The sequence below is a fragment of the Haliotis asinina genome, chromosome 14, assembly GCF_037392515.1.
Source record: "Haliotis asinina isolate JCU_RB_2024 chromosome 14, JCU_Hal_asi_v2, whole genome shotgun sequence".
Taxonomy (NCBI): domain Eukaryota; kingdom Metazoa; phylum Mollusca; class Gastropoda; order Lepetellida; family Haliotidae; genus Haliotis; species Haliotis asinina.
The window spans coordinates 3,763,207-3,783,462 of NC_090293.1; the positions used below are offsets into that span (position 1 = coordinate 3,763,207).

The 20,256-nt window shown below is 39.5% G+C and overlaps 1 protein-coding gene and 4 non-coding genes across 5 annotated transcripts; all 5 read left to right on the forward strand.

Moving 5' to 3' along the window:
* Positions 1–12,340: 12,340 nt before the first annotated feature.
* Positions 12,341–13,487, forward strand: LOC137262011 (FMRFamide neuropeptides-like). The gene is made up of 2 exons (XM_067799810.1): positions 12,341–12,383; positions 12,991–13,487. The coding sequence occupies exons 1-2, from the start codon at positions 12,341–12,343 to the stop codon at positions 13,485–13,487; spliced, it is 540 nt and encodes a 179-aa protein (XP_067655911.1).
* A 4,538-nt stretch (positions 13,488–18,025) lies between these two features.
* Trnai-uau (transfer RNA isoleucine (anticodon UAU)) lies at positions 18,026–18,135 on the forward strand. Its single transcript has 2 exons — positions 18,026–18,063; positions 18,100–18,135. It is a non-coding gene; the product is annotated as a tRNA-Ile (tRNA).
* A 251-nt stretch (positions 18,136–18,386) lies between these two features.
* Trnat-ugu (transfer RNA threonine (anticodon UGU)) lies at positions 18,387–18,459 on the forward strand. The gene has a single exon. It is a non-coding gene; the product is annotated as a tRNA-Thr (tRNA).
* A 987-nt stretch (positions 18,460–19,446) lies between these two features.
* On the forward strand, positions 19,447–19,556 carry Trnai-uau (transfer RNA isoleucine (anticodon UAU)). Its single transcript has 2 exons — positions 19,447–19,484; positions 19,521–19,556. It is a non-coding gene; the product is annotated as a tRNA-Ile (tRNA).
* A 79-nt stretch (positions 19,557–19,635) lies between these two features.
* Trnat-ugu (transfer RNA threonine (anticodon UGU)) lies at positions 19,636–19,706 on the forward strand. The gene has a single exon. It is a non-coding gene; the product is annotated as a tRNA-Thr (tRNA).
* The last annotated feature ends 550 nt before the right edge of the window (positions 19,707–20,256 follow it).

The window sequence follows — 20,256 nt, forward strand, 5'->3', positions numbered from 1 at the left end:
CCCGAGCCACGTTGTAAGTCCAGGTTGGAATCACTACATGGGTTTAAAGCCCATTTATGGTTGTGGTAATATTTCTAAAATCGGCATACAATCCCAGACACGATGTCGAAGGGTCATGTCCCTTTAGTTAACAGGAAACGCTATTTGGGGATTCGAAATATAGTTTGTGTTCGATAATAATCAACAGTTTGTGAGCACATTTTGCTTTTTATGATCACTGAAAAGTAACACATCCTGATAAACTCACAATCTATCACAGATCTTGACTTGATTGTAAAGTTGTGGTACTCATACCATATCATTTTCCACTTATACATTATACATCAGCCTTGAGAATAACAGGTCTGTATTATCTGCCGATACAGAGTTGAACGGTGAAATGTAAGAACGAGATTCCTGAAGTATATTCGCGAAAAGACAAAGTATGTCCTACTTAGCTGGTAGCACTCACCATGCGCATGGGAAAATGTAAGCGGACAACTGTTCAGAACGCGGTTGATCCTAAACGGTCTCAACGGAATAGTGGAGTTGGGTTGCTCGTCAGGTCGGTTCCCATATGGTTACAATGTGTGGAGTCATCTGGTGCTACCAGATATATCTGCAAAGTTGACACTCCATAAATTGTGACTTTATGACATGTGCTAACCTATTTTAAGTTACAGTGCCGTTCTTGAAAGTTGAGGTCTGGCGTCGAATGTTGTGTTACCCTAACATTAGAAGCAGATTCCAATTTGAGAAGTCCAGTCATTGAAGCGTAGTCCAAATCCCTTGTCAAATCAGGACTTCACGTTAGTGATTAGTTTCTGATGGCAATTAACATTGCTGAACATCGGACAGGTTTGGGATAATTGAAATAACACATTAAAGGCGACATATCACTGGCACTACATTCGGACCCAAAAATATTTGTTCTCGTAAAAACCATCAATTATTAAGAATTAACTTAGAACCCCGATCCACTTGCTCCCGTCCGAGATATGATTCTTCTTATGAATTCTTCATGCACATTGATTGATGTAGACACCACCTCTATTTTCCTTTTCACTAAAATATAATTGTTTTCCCCGAGGTGTTAAGAACCTAGATACAATTATCAAAAGCTTGGTTCATGAACACAACGTTACCTGTGTCTGGCGTTATTTCCCAGGAGCAAAACGTCATTTTTTATAAGGAAATGGGTTGTATAGAAAACGTTGTTCATTTAGAGCTGTTTAAGAAATGCAAGAGAAATATATGGATTTTAAGAAACTGATACGTATTTGACATAAAGATCAGACACGCCTGTCTCTATTCCACCACAACTTGTCTGATGTAGTAGTGCGCTCTTAGTAAAGACAGGTGATATGTAAATGGTGACGATTGCTGATGTTGGTTATTTGCTGAATCTAACGAATCTGTGTGTATGTCGTTTAATGTCGCAACCGGCAAGTACGAACTAGACATTCCAGTGATCGATATTGTGAGCGAACATCGCCTTTGGGGTACATTGTCAAGCTGTTCCCCGCTTGACCATGATCTGGCCATGGGATTCACATTTCCGCCTGTCTAAATGGATTTGTGAGTAAATGGAGGTTGCTTCGAGATGGCATCTGCAATATTACATTCTAGCATCGCATTCCGGTATAAGCCAATACGGGCTATTCAAGATAGTACATGTATTAGTATACTAGGCATTTGTACAGCGCCGATATCCAGTTCTCCAGTTCAACTTCTCAAGGGCGCTTTGTTTCCCCTCGATCATGTCCATCTCAACCCCCTAGGATCATACAGCCGATAGGAAGCTGAGTCAGGCAAGGCTACCATATTCTGGCAGCCAGGGTTGACCGAAGTTAAACTTGAGGTCTAAGCTGTCAATCAAGGGGAACTTGGGCCATAAACATATACGATACATGGACAAGTGCTAGGAGGAGAATCCAAACACGCGAATATAACATACAGCTATGAGATGTGAGCAGAGTTTTATCAGAGTTGTACTGCCTGACAAAGTCATTGCATACATTCTATTTCATATGTGTTAAGGGGCGGTATGGTAGCCTAGTGGTTAAAGATCCGGGTTTGATCACCCCCCCCCCCCCCCCCACACACACACACACACAATGTACTCTCCGCTAAGGATGTTCAAAATACAGAAAAAAGAAAACCAGCTGATATGTTATGAAATAGTTCAAATATCTACTTGAAATCTTGAAATCTGAAAGTCGCACCTGCAACCAAGGTGTCCAGTAGGTGTGGACAAAGCAATGGTTGGTCAACCATTTAACATATATTGGTTCACTAGACTCGAGCTTTGTATTAAAATGGACAGCAAGTAGTGTGATTCATGGTAGCCGGACCCATATTTTTAACTACCATCTTCTGTTTGGTAGCATGGTAGTTTGGATTTTCGTTGAAACAGCTTCTAAGGCAGAGAACCAACCCCTAAAGGTCCCGTCCTTTTAGTTTGTCAGAAACTTTTAGTTGAGGGCTCAAATCCCGGTCCCGCTTTGTGTTTCATGGTTTGATAGATTCATTCACATACTAGCAAGATTCATCAAAGTCGTGAACGTTTCAAGATTGCATAACATTACCCACATGTACCTGAAACACTGCTGTAACTGAAAAAATGCGCATTCAATCACTCACAGGGAAACAAACAGCGAAATGTGAAACGAAAGTTTTAGTTCACACCACAATCGAAAGACAAAACCTCAAACTGTCAAATTCAGGAGAGGTGTAGGGAAAAGGGTGTTTAGCTGTCAAAATGGTTGCATTTATCTAAACGTCAAGCGTGGGTGACTGCTTGCTTCCTTTCAATAGGCACTAGTCCGCTGGGATAACCTCCATATTAACATGAAAACCCGTTGAGACACAGTGTACTGTCCCCGAGCCAATCAGGCGTTTCTCCCTGAATGGAGAACGCCGCGTAACACGTACCATATTGTCTGACTTCTGACGCGACCAGGGAATCGAACCACCTACTGCCCACACTCGGGGCACTTCATGTGTATTCACTACGACACCCAGGATGGTGTTTTATTCATTATGTCTTGGGTTGTACAAAGCGAGACACAGAGATATACATCAGTTAGAAACAATCCACAAAGTTATTCACGAACTTATATACGCCCATGTTATTCTGGTGATATGTCCATCAAGGTTCGTAAAACGTACACGCTTCACAGAAACAATCCCGAGAGAGATACATTCAAATCCCGTGGAGAGCAATGTAATCTGTAGTTAGTGTTGTGGCATTGAATTTGTAAATGCACAAACCCTTCCAAACAATCAATGAGCAAATCTTATGCATTAAGGCAATACTTATCACTGGCAACATAGACAATAGCATTGTACCTTGGGAATCACAAACCTAAGCCGGACGTTCAGTATAAATGCTCCTGTTTGAAGCACACAAAATATCTATTCCACGCAAGTCTCGAGTCTAACGCCCAGTCTGTCATATCTATACATATTTCAGTATACGGTGTCTTGTGGCGTGTGTAGATAACAGATCCCATGTAATTTCCGACCTGATGGGGAAGAGTTCAAAGACACATCGATATACACTCTCCAACTCGGACACACGGGGCTAAATTACATCTAATGACCACTCGCGTTACATCAGAAGATGGTCAATATAGACACCGAATTAATCATGTTAAACCTCCTTCTGATGCTGATTAACCACAGAGGAGAAGCATGGTGTCCCTCAGGCGATCAGGCGCGACTTCAGCAGTTCTACTACCGACTCGACTAACTGCTGTAGACAAATTATCCTAGAGCTGTTTCCCCGAACAAAGGTTTAACATGAGATGATTCGCCCGCCAACTCTCATTTCACACGTGTGATCCTCCGAGGTCGTGGTAATTTGATTGGCAACATGGGTTATGATATTGTTTTGAGAAGAAGTGTAAATACGGTAATGGGTAATGTGATTGGTAGAGGTACATGACCATCCGGTCACAGTCAGACTATCCCCAGACCGCAAAGGTTCAAATGTGAGCGCTGTGTTGCGTGTGACCCGGGATGAGCTGCGGCTGGTGGGTGTTTGGAGGCTGGGGAAAGTACAAACAACACCGTAGCAACATAGCGTCTCAAGCCTTGACATTTGTCAGTCACTTCAATGTACATATGTATATATGTATGCCTATCTGTATGGATATACATATCTGGGTTTCCTTGTCACTTTCACAAGTCTCATAAGTGTTTATTTATCCCAGGAACTAAGAGGCTGGACCAGGAACAGGTATCGATTTACATATATACCTTGAAGAACCGTATGTGTTTTTTGTCATGTGTCCGTATATGTCAACGACATCAAATAATGTACATACCCTAGTCAGCCATAAGTAAAATGTGAAAGGTTCTGCAGAGTTTGTAAAACACACGCGATTCAGTAAACAACTGTACAAACGTGAATGCCGACATCAACACATGGGCCGACAGGGTGTTCAGTAGGTTCAAACGTGTAGTCCAAAGACACATCGCTTCAACTGTTTGTATTTAATATTCTATATAAACACTTGGTACATTTACGTGAATACACGTAAACATACTTATTACGTGAGCAAATTCGCACGGGTCAAGTGGGGTATCCCCTGGTCCATGTATAAACATCCCTGCAGGGTCAGTTCTGACGTGGTATGTCGGCTGGGTCACAATATCTTGACCTTCATCCTCGTGTCACTGTGCCAGGAGTCGTGACTCATCCCCTGCACTTTAAGACAGACACGTGTGCTTATAAAAAGCCCAACACATTATTTATTTAAATTCACAATCGATGTTATACACAACTCTCGTTTTAAACTTTGGTAAGTAAGTCAGTATACTATGATTCGTACTTAAATACAAAGTGATATGGCCACGTGTCTCCCGTGTCTGACATTAAGCTGGTGAGTGAGTGAGTGAGTGAGTTGAGTTTAAACCTGTTTTGAACAATAGTTCAGTTACACCACGTTGCATCATCTTCATGTCGGAAGATAGCACGATACGTTAACTCTCCAACGATTCCGACGATATCAGTTTAATCCAGAAAGTTTAATTCCAGCCCACGGTGATATTGAGGTAACTGGAACAAACCTAAGTGCTAATGTCCCCAGTTTATATCATAAGACGTAGGTGACAGATGGCGGTTGTTTTGTTATGGAGGTCCTTTAAAGTTGCAATGAATATGTTCTGTCAACTGTGCAGAGGGGTCTTGTTCACAGAGGTCAGCTGTAATATTAAGTTGTGGCACCTCATTCAGTTCCAAGGGAACCCAGGCACCCGCAATCTAGATTGTCAATTGAAGTTAGATTGTTCAATTCGAACTGAAGATATGTTCTGAAAACAACCCTGTTTCCACGATTTCTGTATCCTCGCTATGGGCTTTGAGTCACGGACTGTGTAATATCACGCGTGTCATGAACTGTGTGGCGTCATACGTGACACACACTATATGAGACGCACGTGTTACAGATTTGGTGCTACAGCAAGTTTGTTTTCAACGTTTCTCGAAAGACATAATCTCATCATCGACCAGGCGTGAAAGAAACTTCATTTGGCATCAAGAAATCCTGACATTCACTGAAACTTCCTGCTGTCGGATAACAGTGTCATTACTCTATAAAACAAAGGGATTACTTTCCTGGAAATTTGTCAGGTTAGAAGATAGGGGACTCCAAGGTTATCATAATGTATGTCATGCTGTGCAGCCCCTACAGGAAGGTGGTTATTTTGAAAAGTTATTGATTCTTTGGTAGTTAATTGGAAAGGAATAAAAACCATATACTCATGAACTGAAATTGAGTTTCATTTCATTTAATCCAGGTAGGACAGAAGATTAGGAGATAGTTATGATCAGGTTTAGTATTTGATATGTTTGTACGCCATTCAACAATACGCCCTGTGCTGAAACAGGAACAGTTTCACAGAAGTACCGTCAGTATACAAGAACAAATTCTCTTGTACGTAAAACTGCATAGGCGATTTGTATTTTAAATAATCGATAAAGTACCTATTGTGTTCAAACAATCGTCAAAATATGTAACAAAAGTGTTGATAACATGATTTCACACAATTTATTAAGTAAAATATCCATTTACATGAAAATGTTGATTTTGATGAGATTTCCGACAACGATTAGCAAGGCATCACCACAACGCATCTGAAATCACCTTCCAGTTGATGGTGTGTAGTAAAGAGCATTAACTGTCTCCGGATTACTTTCGCATTAAGTTGGCATTCGTTTTGAAGGAGTTTCAAGGTCAAAGCAGTACGTCAGGTCTTAACTCTGCCACACGGAACATCGCATTTGAAAGAATGCATGTTGGAGATAAGCAATCTTCTATTGCCAGGTGTCTGAATGTTAGTCTGAGCAAGTTAACATGGCATGCAGCTCGTTGCGTCCACGCACCAAATCGGTACATCCGGGTACTACAGCTGCGTGATCGTACTGCCACGGGTGAGAGCACAGCAGCCAGGGTACCTGGACGTCAGATGATATCCAGCCAAACTGTACGGAACAGTTTGAAAGAGATACGTCTGAGAGCCAAGAGCCCGACGTAGGGGTCGTGCTATGTCGTCACCATCGCGCTCAGCGTCTCCGTTATCTAAAATTTGGTTAAATTACCTTCTTCTAGCCAGATGTAAAATTTCATGCACTAAAGTCTGTTTGTGGATGAGTTATACATTTTTAAAACAGATTTCTCGTCTATGCATTTCTTGATTTTTGATAGTATATATGCATGAACATAAATAATAATAAATACACACAACATGTTTTATGACTGTTATATAAGGTGGTCAGCTGTTTTAAGATCTAAATCTTAATGGACGCTTAATCTAACATTTTATGATATACAGGTCTTTATAGATTAAAACTATCTGTAATGGATACACATTTGATAGGATGGACATGTGGGTGTTTGTGCCAGGAACAATATACTTCCATACTTCTGTTTTGCTACGTTTTGATGGAAAAAGCCTGGCCCAGGTAGTGTGCATCAGGTTGTGTGACGCACCTGAAATGTAATGACCTATTAGTCGTCTCTATGAAAATGCACAATGACTGTCAGCTCATTCACTGTGATTCACCTTTGTCCTTTCACTAGTAATTAGTTCCCGTTCAACTAGAAATGCTTGCGCCCTTTCCATCCCAAACCGTGTACACTTAATTAAATTTCAATAAAGGTTGCCCATGTTATTTTTGAAGCAGATTTCGTTTTATTTTGTTGACATTTGAATTTTGGTGTAGTATGTACAGACTGGGCGTTCAGCTATCGACCTGACTTGGGCAAGGAAGAGGGCGGGGCAGTTACAGAAATCCTGTAAATGATTTACAATTAACAGTTTGTTTAAGGAAACATATAGGTAGAGGAAAATGTTCAGAAGTAATACGATTTCTGAGAAATCGAAATATTGAGACTTGAAATTATTCTGAAACGCGAGAGCAAGAAACAACGACGAGATGTTTTGAAATAACATTCTGAAGAGACGGGGGAAGAGGAGATATTCTGAAGGCACGGAATGGAATGGAGGGGACAATGTGAGGAGACCGTTTACAGTGGTCACGGTATGTGTCTAGACAGACTTTGGGTAACAGAAGGTGTATCCTTGTAATGGACATATTGATAGCAGTATAGGAGACTGTATGTGAATAGAGACAGTGAGCTTGAATTTAGGAAATCCTTTCTTCAAAACTAAATTAAAGTGAAACAAAATGTAAGTATTTTCTCCTCTAATAAATTGCCCTCTTTCTAATCCCTAACACTGATGGCGATGTTTCTAGTTAAAACTGACCTGACGATAACAGCACTCGAATTTAAAGTAGACACAGAGCAGCAATAACTATGGGATTAAACCTGCGCTAAAGTTCATGTATCGTGTTTAATCGTGATACAAAACATACATGTAGGCCGAGATGATGGAGCTGGTAGGCCCTTGGATGCTCGCCTGTTATCAGTCTTTGTGATACACTCAAAATCTGCCGTCAAGGAAGGACAGAATCGTTATCTGCATCATTCCAAATGGAGAGACGTAATGTTTACTGGGTATTTTTCATGAGTTCATAGTTATATTTTGTTTGTCAGTAACATCATCGTGCTGTCTAGTCAAGGTCATAGTTTGGGATTTAATGAGCTGATTTTCAAACTTGCAAAAAATGACATAAAGACAGAATTTAACAGAAGTTAGAACACGTTCATGTCCTTGCCGCCATGTTCCACAAACAAACACCCTGGGCACTTAAGAAAACGAGACTTAGTAAATATAGCTTTACTTCAACTAAAAAACATTGCTCAGCGCTAGAGAACACTTAATACGTGTGCTTATGCAGGCAATCTGGCATTTAAACATTACTGTCACAATAACCGTGGTTTAATTGCTTTTCAGTTATTAAGCTCACTTCAAAACATCAGCTGACAAGTTTGTCCTGGAATGTCGTTGGAGAGTAATTTATATATTCATTCCTTCACGATAAACGTATATCTGGTGCCCGTGCCAGCATATTAAGTGTCCCTGGTGGACTCTGTAGCCTGTGTATTAATACAGTGTAGTGCTTACATGGGAGATCATCAGGTCATACAAGGGGCACCTGACAACGCATCTACACTGCGCTGTTTCATGACAGAGATAACACTGTCACCCCGGCAAACACAAATTGATCTTCGTATCGGGTCAAGACGGGCGGTATTTAAACATGTCGTGTTACTGACTTTCTTTCAAAAGTCTATCTCAAAGGACAGCACCATTCCCCTGCTGAAAAGGTGTCCACGTGGTTGTTTTGTTCCGGAACACCCCCCCCCCACCCCCCCACCCCCTACACGTCGTTTATCAAAACTTGGTTGTCAAAGACAGAGTCCTGTTTACTTTTGTGCGTCAATGCATGTCATTCTGTTTTATCTTTTTCATCCCACGTTTCGCCATGCATTTCATAAAAAACGGGTAAACGTAGAGGAAGAACCATTGTTTTGATCAGAAAATCGCATCGGTATGAGCAACTGGTCATTCATTTCCGAGCATGTTTAACGTTTACCATTTTTGGGAGGCATTTACATCAGAGATGAGCGCTGGCGGTCGGTGATCAAATCCAGTCACTTCACCCTTCTTTGGTCTGACATATAATGAAGGTTGTTTGTAATCCCGCGAGGATTTAAATCTGGTGACGTTATGAGGGCGTTACAGAAACCGGATTTAATAAACCACAACCTACGTCGACATCAACTATGCCAAGATACAACTTCCCGGACTTGGTGGTCAGGCTCGGTTTCTTAACGTCCCCAAGGGTATGAGTCGTTAGTCATCGTATCAGTCACTGGAGCTTCTGCTCCAAAATCGAAAACTCGTCACAAACCTCTAGGGTTGTATAAAGCACAAATTAAATCAATTCGGTACATACGTGCACGTGTGAAGAATGTTCTTAATCATCCATGATAATTCAGTACTTGTGTGGCATGTGTTAATTCTGGTAATATGATTATCCTGCATTTACGCGGCACAAAACCCGTGAAGCTCCTGGTTACATTGGTCTTCAGCAACTCATGCTTTTCGTAGGATGCAACTAACGGATTCGAATGGTATGGCTCTCTGATTTGCGTTGATCGATGCTCATTATGTCAATCACTGGATTGCCTGGTCCGGGTTCCGTTATTAACGGACCACCATCATATAAATGTAACGTTGCCGGTCAAAAACAAATAAACAAACAAAACATTCGCCACCATACATTCATCAAATTGGAAGGGCCATTCTTTCGCAGATATGTGCAATAGTTGAGATGGGGCGGGTCGTATTAATGATATTTATGCAATATTAACTAAGACGAATATCAAGAAAAGTCAGCCTAGAGCGGCTATTCAGTCTATCACAGTGCTACCTCGTCATTCCGTAAACCTGAGGCGATGAATTGAAGTAAAATGGGTTCACGATTTCTTCATTTATACAACAATGTGCACTTTGTTCTCTATAAGTATGAAGAAAACGGACCAACAACTAACCTCTATCGATAAAACAACATCCCAGCTCCCGAGTTTCATTTCCTGAGGGTACATTAATGCATGTAACCCATTGACTTGTCCCCATTCCCTGACATCATGAGATGGGAAACGGGACTTCCAGCACCGTACCAGAGAAACGCATGGAACCATGTCTTCGGCATGGCAGGCCAACGCTTACCTACATGGCTACTTTACCTCACTAGTTGTCCATGAAATGACTGTCACATATCGTTATCATTTTTGATCTGATATGATATTACATATGGTAGTCCAGTTGACAGGGTGATCACTGATCACATGTGAGTACCGGGTTCATCGGAATCCGGAACGTGGTCGGAACACGTGAAGTTGATTGTTAATGTCCGTCAACCTGTCATTAACACAGCTCTAAAATAGAATAGGTGTTTTCACCACCGAATTGAAATTAATTGACGTGTTTAAATATATATGTAGCGACGTAGATAGAGGTGCCATCACCGAGCCGTTCATCACATTTTCAAGATAATCGAATAAAAGTTCAGAAGGAGGAGGTCTTCAATTCCTTGTCTCCTAATTTAATTGACCCTCTGACAACACCTTTCTTCACCCTGGGATCTCACACTGACGCCAACAGCAGCACAGCGTCTACACGGCTAGGAGTTGAATAGCTTTTACTGAGTTATGGACGAAAGTCGAGGTGACATAATTTATTTATCCTTGTGGAGATTTTCTTAAGCTTTGCGTTTTGACTTATGACAGGGTCATGTATGACTAAAATAAGAGAACATTCTATTTTGTAAAAAATACTCTGTTCAATCGAACCCAAAGTATATATACATATTGACTTGCACACTCTTCCTTCCAGTACTAAACTTCTAAACGTGAGCCGCTGGTTGGGTGAACATGTACACATGCTTAGTAAATTCCAGACTGGGCTCAGGGATTCTATAGATGACCTGGTATATCTCAAATATAATCACGAAAAACAAAATGCGATGATAATGCGTACATGCCCCACTGTTGTGCAACCTCTTGTCCCTCAGAGTAACATCTGACAGAAGCATACGTAAAATATACACTAAGTTCGAGGAGGAGTGTAATTTTGTCTGACCTATAAATTATAAACTGGCCGAAAACACATCCTTCCGAAATATGCAGTCGCTTGTTTTAGCCATACCAAACCATTAACATACAACATACTCGTCAGCGTCTTATGATACTTCGACATGTGTTAAATCACACCTACTATTTATATACAACAACTGTAATGTTTGATCCAAGCGAAATCGACGTTTTTTAGCTTATATGATGTTCACACATAACACATCTCTTCACAGGTTGACTATTTTAGTTTCTAGAACTCATACAGTGTAAAACACATAGTACAAGTATAATTTAAACAGATACGCGTAATAGTTTATATAATTTGATGTACATAGTAACAATCTTAGTTAACTTAGCCCTTTGGTAGAGTAATTACAGATCGTCTTGCTCTTACAAACTAGGAGTAATCACTTCGTTAGATTTATGATTCTCATCACTCAAGTCCTGTTGTTTTGTGTTGAGACGGCGTTTCATCTGGTGGACTGACGTCATTAGCTCAGGAGCCTTATCAATTATTCTGAGTCAACAACAAAAGAAATGTTCGGGCCGAGACATTAAGACTGCACCCAACTGTGCTTCAAAACGAAACTGTTTCTTGAAAGTTTTTCCTTTAGTCACAAGCAGCTGGACGTCTCAACTTGTACAGCAAACGTAATTTAAAACTAACATACGACTTTCAGTTTCAACAAAATCTGCAAAAGCGTAGCTGTACGATAATTTGACTGAACTGCTGGTCCATGGGCTCGAACATAAGCAGGTGCAAGACATTCAGCATTTCGCTGACTAAGCTGAAACATTATCTGGATGAACTGGGATTCGAACCCCCAACCATAGGATTCTGTTTAGGGACGCCTTAGACCTTGGTATCATCAGTCTGGTTGTTGCGAACAGTCAATAACTCGATATATCATCGATCTCCACGGGCATGTCACATCGACTTCGTAACATATGTCACGTCCAATGCCATAATAATAATTAACTATAATATCAATCGACCTGCCATCATGACCCTTTGCGTGATCACAGTATCTTTCTAACGTTGAAACCAGCAACCAGTGTTCACATTCGCTGACACATCAGAATGTACATAGCAGCTGTCGATATTTAGATATTTAGCGAATTCTCCTGCGCGTATACACGTGAACTCCAGGTGTTTGTCAGGGTCTATTGTGTTATGGTGGCATGTGGTTAAAAGGAGAATTAAATGCATGATCAGCGCTCCGCCGTGTCCGCTGCCAACATTTGATGTACACTATCTGGTAGGATCGTAAATCGATATGTTATATAGTACATGAGAAAACTGCAGTATGGTCATTACCTTTTCCCAACCATTAATCTTCCTGCTTGAAGGTAACTGATCCATGGGATGTTTTATGTCAGAAATTAATGCTTTAATCATTTTGTGTACAAAAAGGTGAGCTTAAAATGACCAGGTTTAACCTTGTAGTACCTGCTGTTTATTAATTAATTTTGTGGGGCATGGTCACATTGACATTTGTGATGCAACGTCCTTGTATTTCTTTGACATATTTTCCTTGAGAGTTCATTAGACTTACCTCCACAGTTCCTTGATATCAGTGGTGTGACATGTGCGCTATGCAACAGTGCCGAAATATCAATGCCCTGGCAGTGTAAACATACATCTCCATGGCAGGCGTGTACCGAGCCATTTTTCCGCTCAAGCTTGCAAAGCTTTATTTTTAAATAGTATTGAGGGTTTGTACAACCTCTTCAGCAAACATCTTCTGTAAGCCCTGGATGTTTTCATGATGATGATCCCTTGATTTCCTGTCTGACCCTCGTTGCATACCACATGTACAATGTATTACACTCTGGACATTGTTCCAGAACGACATACTCCACCATACCACATTCATTTGACTGGAATTAGTTTTCATTTATCTCCCTTAATAGTATAAAACTGAATTGTAAATAACTTCTCCTTGTCCTGTTTCAGATCACAACGTACGGTTCAACAAACGCTTCCTCAGGTTTGGACGTAATTTCGGTGAGCCGTTCTTGCGCTTTGGTCGAGGTGGCACATCCGGTCTGGAAGATGCCATCGACAAACGTTTCGACTCCTACGAGGACAAAGCCTACCTTAGGTTCGGCCGCTCAGATCCCGGAGAAGACATGCTAAAATCCATTCTACTCCGAGGTGCACCCAGCAACAACGGTTTGCAATACCGACGTAAGCGTGATACAGTGGACGAGACAACGGTCAACGACAACGCTCACAGTCGTCAACGTCGGTCAGTACAGGAACCGTCTGTGGCATCTGCTGACGCAATGAAAAGATCTGAAGATGCCACGGTCGATTTCCAAGTTCCTCGACTCCGACCACTTGCTGATTATGAAGCTCTGAGAGAGAGGGTCAACGATCTAGAAAAACGCTTCATGAGGTTTGGACGGAATGGGTGGCTTCACTTCGGTAAGCGTGGATTGGAACTCTAGATTTGAAAGAAGGACCTCACTGCCTTTGTCGACCTCGACGCCAGACATACCAAACTGCTGATTCTGACTGAAGTTTTTTTGTTTTATGTCTATTTTATAAGAACTATTTTGAGACGTTGTTGACTCTATTCGCCTTAATGAATGGTCATACTGCTGATACTGTTAACTGCTGATTGTTCACATATGGAGAATGCTTGTTTGAGATGTAAACCATCATGCTCATCGCCAAGGTGGAAAGGGCATCTTCCTCTCCACTTCCAAACAACATTGTGTCTGTTTCTCAAATAACAGCTTGTTCTAACTATACACACACGACGAAATCCACATATCTGGAGCTGACCCTCATTTCATGAGGCGCAGTTTGTTCGATATTTGCCGTGTTATGAGAGAAACAGGTTGATGTACATTCCATCCTCAGGCTGGGGTTGTCTCCCCTAACTTTGACACAAAATAAAGATGCATATCTAACTGACGGTGTTGATGTCTTAGTTCCGTAAATGTGTGATGACAGGGGGACGCTGGAGTAGCCAACTGCCTGTGGGTAGTCAGACATGGGTTCGATTCTCAACATGGTACATGTACGAATCCCCTCCATGGTGTTCCGCACGGTGATAGTGAAGGAAGTTTTAAAACAGCGTGCGACTCAAATACTTCCCCACTGCCACTGACGTGAAACCCATTTTCTAAAACATTACATTTACATCTATAAAACATTACATTCACATCTATAAAACATTACATTCACATCTATAAAACATTATATTTACATTTATAAAACATTACATTTACATCTATTAAGCATTACATTTACATCTATAAAATATTACATCCACATCTATAAAACATTACATTTACATCTATAAAACATTACATTCACATCTATAAAACATTACATTTACATCTATAAAACATTACACTCACGTCTATAAAGCATTACATTTACATTTATAAAACATTACATTTACATCTATTAAGCATTACATTTACATCTATAAAATATTACATCCACATCTATAAAACATTACATTTACATCTATAAAACATTACATTCACATCTATAAAACATTACATTTACATCTATAAAACATTACATTTACATCTATAAAACATTACACTCGCGTCTATAAAGCATTACATTTACATCTATTAAACATTACATTCACATCTATAAAGCATTACATTTACATCTATAAAACATTACATTCACATCTATAAAACATTACATTTACATCTATAAAACATTACATTTACATCTATAAAACATTACACTCACGTCTATAAAGCATTACATTTACATTTATAAAACATTACATTTACATCTATTAAGCATTACATTTACATCTATAAAATATTACATCCACATCTATAAAACATTACATTTACATCTATAAAACATTACATTCACATCTATAAAACATTACATTCACATCTATAAAACATTACACTCACGTCTATAAAGCATTACATTTACATTTATAAAACATTACATTTACATCTATTAAGCATTACATTTACATCTATAAAATATTACATCCACATCTATAAAACATTACATTTACATCTATAAAACATTACATTCACATCTATAAAACATTACATTTACATCTATAAAACATTACATTTACATCTATAAAACATTACACTCGCGTCTATAAAGCATTACATTTACATCTATTAAACATTACATTCACATCTATAAAGCATTACATTTACATCTATAAAACATTACATTCACATCTATAAAACATTACATTTACATCTATAAAACATTACATTTACATCTATAAAACATTACACTCACGGCTATAAAGCATTACATTTACATCTATAAAGCATTACATTCACATCTATAAAGCATTGCATTCACATCTATAAAATATTACATTTACATCTATAAAACATTACACTCACGGCTATAAAGCATTACATTTACATCTATAAAACATTACACTCACGGCTATAAAGCATTACATTTACATCTATAAAGCATTACATTCACATCTATAAAGCATTGCATTCACATCTATAAAACATTACATTTACATCTATAAAACATTACATTTACATCTATAAAGCATTGCATTCACATCTATAAAACATTACACTCACGTCTATAAAGCATTACATTTACATCTAGAAAACATTACATTTACATCTATAAAGCATTACATTCACATCTATAAAACATTACACTCACGTCTATAAAACATTACATTTACATCTATAAAACATTACATTTACATCTATAAAGCATTACATTCACATCTATAAAGCATTACATTCACATCTATAAAACATTACATTTACATCTATAAAGCATTACATTTACATCTATAAAACATTACACTCACGTCTATAAAGCATTACATTTACATCTATAAAGCATTACATTCACATCTATGAAGCATTGCATTCACATCTATAAAACATTACATTTACATCTATAAAGCATTACATTCACATCTATAAAACATTACATTTACATCTATAAAGCATTACATTCACATCTATAAAGCATTACATTCACATCTACAGGGCGACGAAAAGGGCTGCAAATGACAGTTTGAGGTGCTCAAATTGTTAATGATTGATTCCATACCGTCGTTTACATTTGTTTGTTTGAGCAATGAAATTCGGAATTATATATTCTGAAGTTCATATGTTTATTATCAGAATTGTCTTCGGTCAGATTCTGAATTATTGTGAGTGAGTTACGTTTTACGCCGCTTTTAACATGTATTCCAGCGATATCACGGCGGGGGACACCAGACATGGGCTTCACACATCATGCCCATGTGGGAAAACGAACCAGTGTGATGAGCGAACGCCTTTACTACTAGACTACCATGCAGCCCCTTTAGAATGATACAGAAACATACTTGTGTATAGCAGCCGTTACGGAAAACATTGTACTTGGAAGGTTATGATCGCATTGATTCCTGCAACACGTGTTATACCAAAGCAAACATACACGTGATATATATGATCTATAAAACACGTCGTGCTCCACAGACTGTCAGGTCGGTTGCAACACATTGTACAGGTATTGGGAATGACATCGACTATCTTGATGTCTGTAAGTGTGCAGTTTGATCCATTAACCCCTTTCAGAATTGTCTTATCGGAATATTAGTAAATACATAATGAAGAAATGCGCAAAGGTAACTCGAAGCAGTGGCCAACAAACTAAGTTAGAGACTGTTCCTTAATGGTATGTGTGTAGTGTTTCTCTACTTTGGTCTGGCTTAAAATCATATGAATCTGATATGTCAATCAAATAATTATTTCTAGAGGATTAGATTATCATATATTTTATTACCCTTCCCCATTTACTAAATGACACAAACATCTTGTTATAATGTTATTTTGTAACAATCTGTTCGATCCACATGGATCCTTATCAGTTCAAGGTCCCATCTCTTAATAGAAATTCTGAAATATATAATGCATGCTGTTATGGGGATTTATATCAGTTAATTTTGATTTTTGGATATTGCATGATAAGCATTTACTTTCATTGACTATATTTCTTTTTAACTAATAATATATTACTCCTCGAAATTAAACCGAAATGAGATCACTGTCAGGTTTGTTTACAATTTGTCACGGCTTTCTCGCTTATCCCATGTCAGCTTTAGGGCGCACCAACTCAATGTCCAGCATTGTCTGAAAACATTAAGCAAAACCAATTTTGTAGATACAAGAATTGTCCGTGCTTGTAACACTTAAAAAGTATTAAACTGAAAGCTGTTGTCATCTATTGGTAATGATTTTTGCACTTGTGTTAAAGAATGGAAATTCGTGTAAATTGTCACCTTCGGGGATATGTATATTTCGTGAACGATGATGCAGACGTTTAATTGGTCATGGGGCCTGTCGCATTCCTTGATCCAAATGAATGTTTTTGTCTTGTTTTGTTAAAGGTACACAAGAAATCGCCAGAAATAAGCCTGACAAATCCACAAAGCGCACCCGAGCTACAGATTGGCCAAAATTGACGCATGAACCAGTTTTAATATTGACAGATTAAATCTGTTACCAGTTACAAGGAGTGGCGAACGGAAGATATGCAGCAACGTTGATTTTTCGTTGTTCACTATGACGTCACACTTTTAATTGTCTGGGGGTTATCCTAATGTTACCATATGTAATAAATAGAGAGAATATATATATTTCCCCCTTTCTTCTCAACAAAGAGCACTCTAACAGATATGATTCATGAAAACGTCATCCATATGATTCATAAAATTAGTAAAGTGTCTTTTTTATGTTAAATGGTAAACGATCCAAGTGAAAAGGGTAGTACATAATTAATCATGTGAATGATCACGAACGCTTGTAACTCAGTTCACGCTCATTCTCAGTCCTTGGAGTGTCTACAGTCTTAGAGATTTTATTGAACGATATCAGTTCGTCTGTACACTGGCTGGGGAACGGTACAAAGGGCAGACTGCGTGTATTTTAGTATGGATAGAAACAAACAGGTCGAAAGCGTCAACCCGTAGTTTGCAGTGAAAATATTAGGCTGTTTACCAGCTGCCCCGGTGGCATAATCGGTTAGCGCGCCGTACTTATAGTCAGTACCTTCCCCATGATCAGCATGGGATGAGGAATGCGGAGGTTGTGAGTTCGAGCCTCACCCGGGGCATGCTTCCTTTTCTTTATTTTTCTGACATTTTCCCAAACACTCTCACTCCCATTACACCCACCAGCGTCATGGAAGTAAGTATGTGATAGATGAAAATACATCTTGTAAATGGCAACTGACACATTTTGAAATATGTGAAGTTTAGAATATCCCACGCCAATGGTGTTTACACAGGCAGATCGTAACTGCAATCGACCACCCCGGGACCCACAGCTGTTAAAAGCATGGCAAATTACACCCACTTATCAGATGCCTCCATAGCTCAGTGGTTAGAGCACTGGTCTTGTAAACCAGGGGTCGTGAGTTCCATCCTCACTGGGGGCTAGATGTCTGTGTTTTAACCTTTTGGGGTTTATATGCAGTTGAGCTGATAAACCCTCTTCATCAGGCACCATGGTGAAGTCTTGTGCAAGCAACTAAGGTAACTCAGTTCTAAGGGTGCCGGTCTCCTAAACTAGGGGTCGGGACATCGATGATCATTTGGGACTATCAAATAGGTTTCTTTCAAAACATGCAATAATTTGGTCCTCATTCGGAAGAAACCTTTGTGCAGTTTGAGGCCAACTATTCGTCACATGACTGGAAACAGCTGTGAGTGGCATTAGGGACAAATGCATGTGTGAGTTTAACGTGGCCTTTGTTACCCACGCGCAAGTGCCTTTGAGGGTCTGAAATTCATACCCAAGCCTTTATAATTAAATGCCTCTACTCGACTCAACTGAAGTTGTACAATTCATATATTTTAAGTGAACAAAATGTATCTTTCGCACTCAATATTTGTCAGAAGACACCCATAAAACGGTATTGTTTGAATGTGTTGTTGCCATCTATTTGTGTTTTCTACTGCAAGAGATCTTAGTCTAAGAGATACGAGGGAAAATAGGAATTGATACGTTGCGGTTGATGGCCTACTGCCTTCATAGCTCAGTGGAAAGAGCACTGGTCTTGTAAACGAGGCATGGTGAGCTCGATTCTCACTGGAGGTTCATTTTTTCTACAGATTTCTATCACAGAGGTGTCAGGATGCCATTGTGCTACCTAGACGGTGAACGTCCCCTCACATGCAAATCGGCTGCCAAGCAAACGTTTCAGTTGCATCAACATGAAAGAATTATCAGCTTGAAAGCAAATTCTGGAACTTTGGAGAGGTAAAGAAGAGAATAAGATGAAATGCCCGAGTCACGATTGACCTACTTAATGTTTGTTCAGTTCAATATGCAACATGTGGCAATTTTCCATATCCGAATGTATTTGACTGCTTGAAGAGTAGCTGAGTAGTTTGCAGTGAAAATGTTCAGCTGTTTATCAGCTGCCCCGGTGGCACAATCGGTTAGCGCGCCGTACTTATAGTCAGTACCTTCCCCATGATCAGCATGGGATGAGGAATGCGGAGGTTGTGAGTTCGAGCCTCACCCGGGGCATGCTTCCTTTTCTTTATTTTTCTGACATTTTCCCAAACACTCTCACTCGAATTACACCAACCAGCGTCATGGAAGTAAGGTCGTGAGCTCAGTGGTTAGAGCACTGGTCTTGTAAACCAGGGGTCGTGAGTTCGATCCTCACCGGGGGCTAGATGTCTTTTGTCTGTGTTTTAACCTTTTGGGGTTTTTATGCAGTTGAGCTGATAAACCCTCTTCATCAGGCACCATGCCGAAGTCTTGTGCAAACAACTTCCATAACTCAGTTCTAAGGGTGCTGGTCTTCTAAACCAAGGGTCGGGACATCGATGATCATTTGGGAATATCAAATGGGTTTCTTTCAAAACATGCAATAATTTGGTCCTCATTCGGAAGAAACCTTTGTGCATTTTGAGGCCAACTATTCGTCACATGACTGAAAAAAGCTGTGAGTGGCATTAGGGACAAATGCATGTGTGAGTTTAACGTGGCCTTTGTTACCCACGCGCAAGTGCCTTTGAGGGTCTGAAATTCATACCCAAGCCTTTATAATTAAATGCCTCTACTCGACTCAACTGAAGTTGTACAATTCATATATTTTAAGTGAACAAAATGTATCTTTCGCACTCAATATTTGTCAGGAGACACCCATAAAAACGAACGGTATTGTTTGAATGTGTTCTTGCCATCTATTTGTGTTTTCTACTGCAAGAGATCTTAGTCT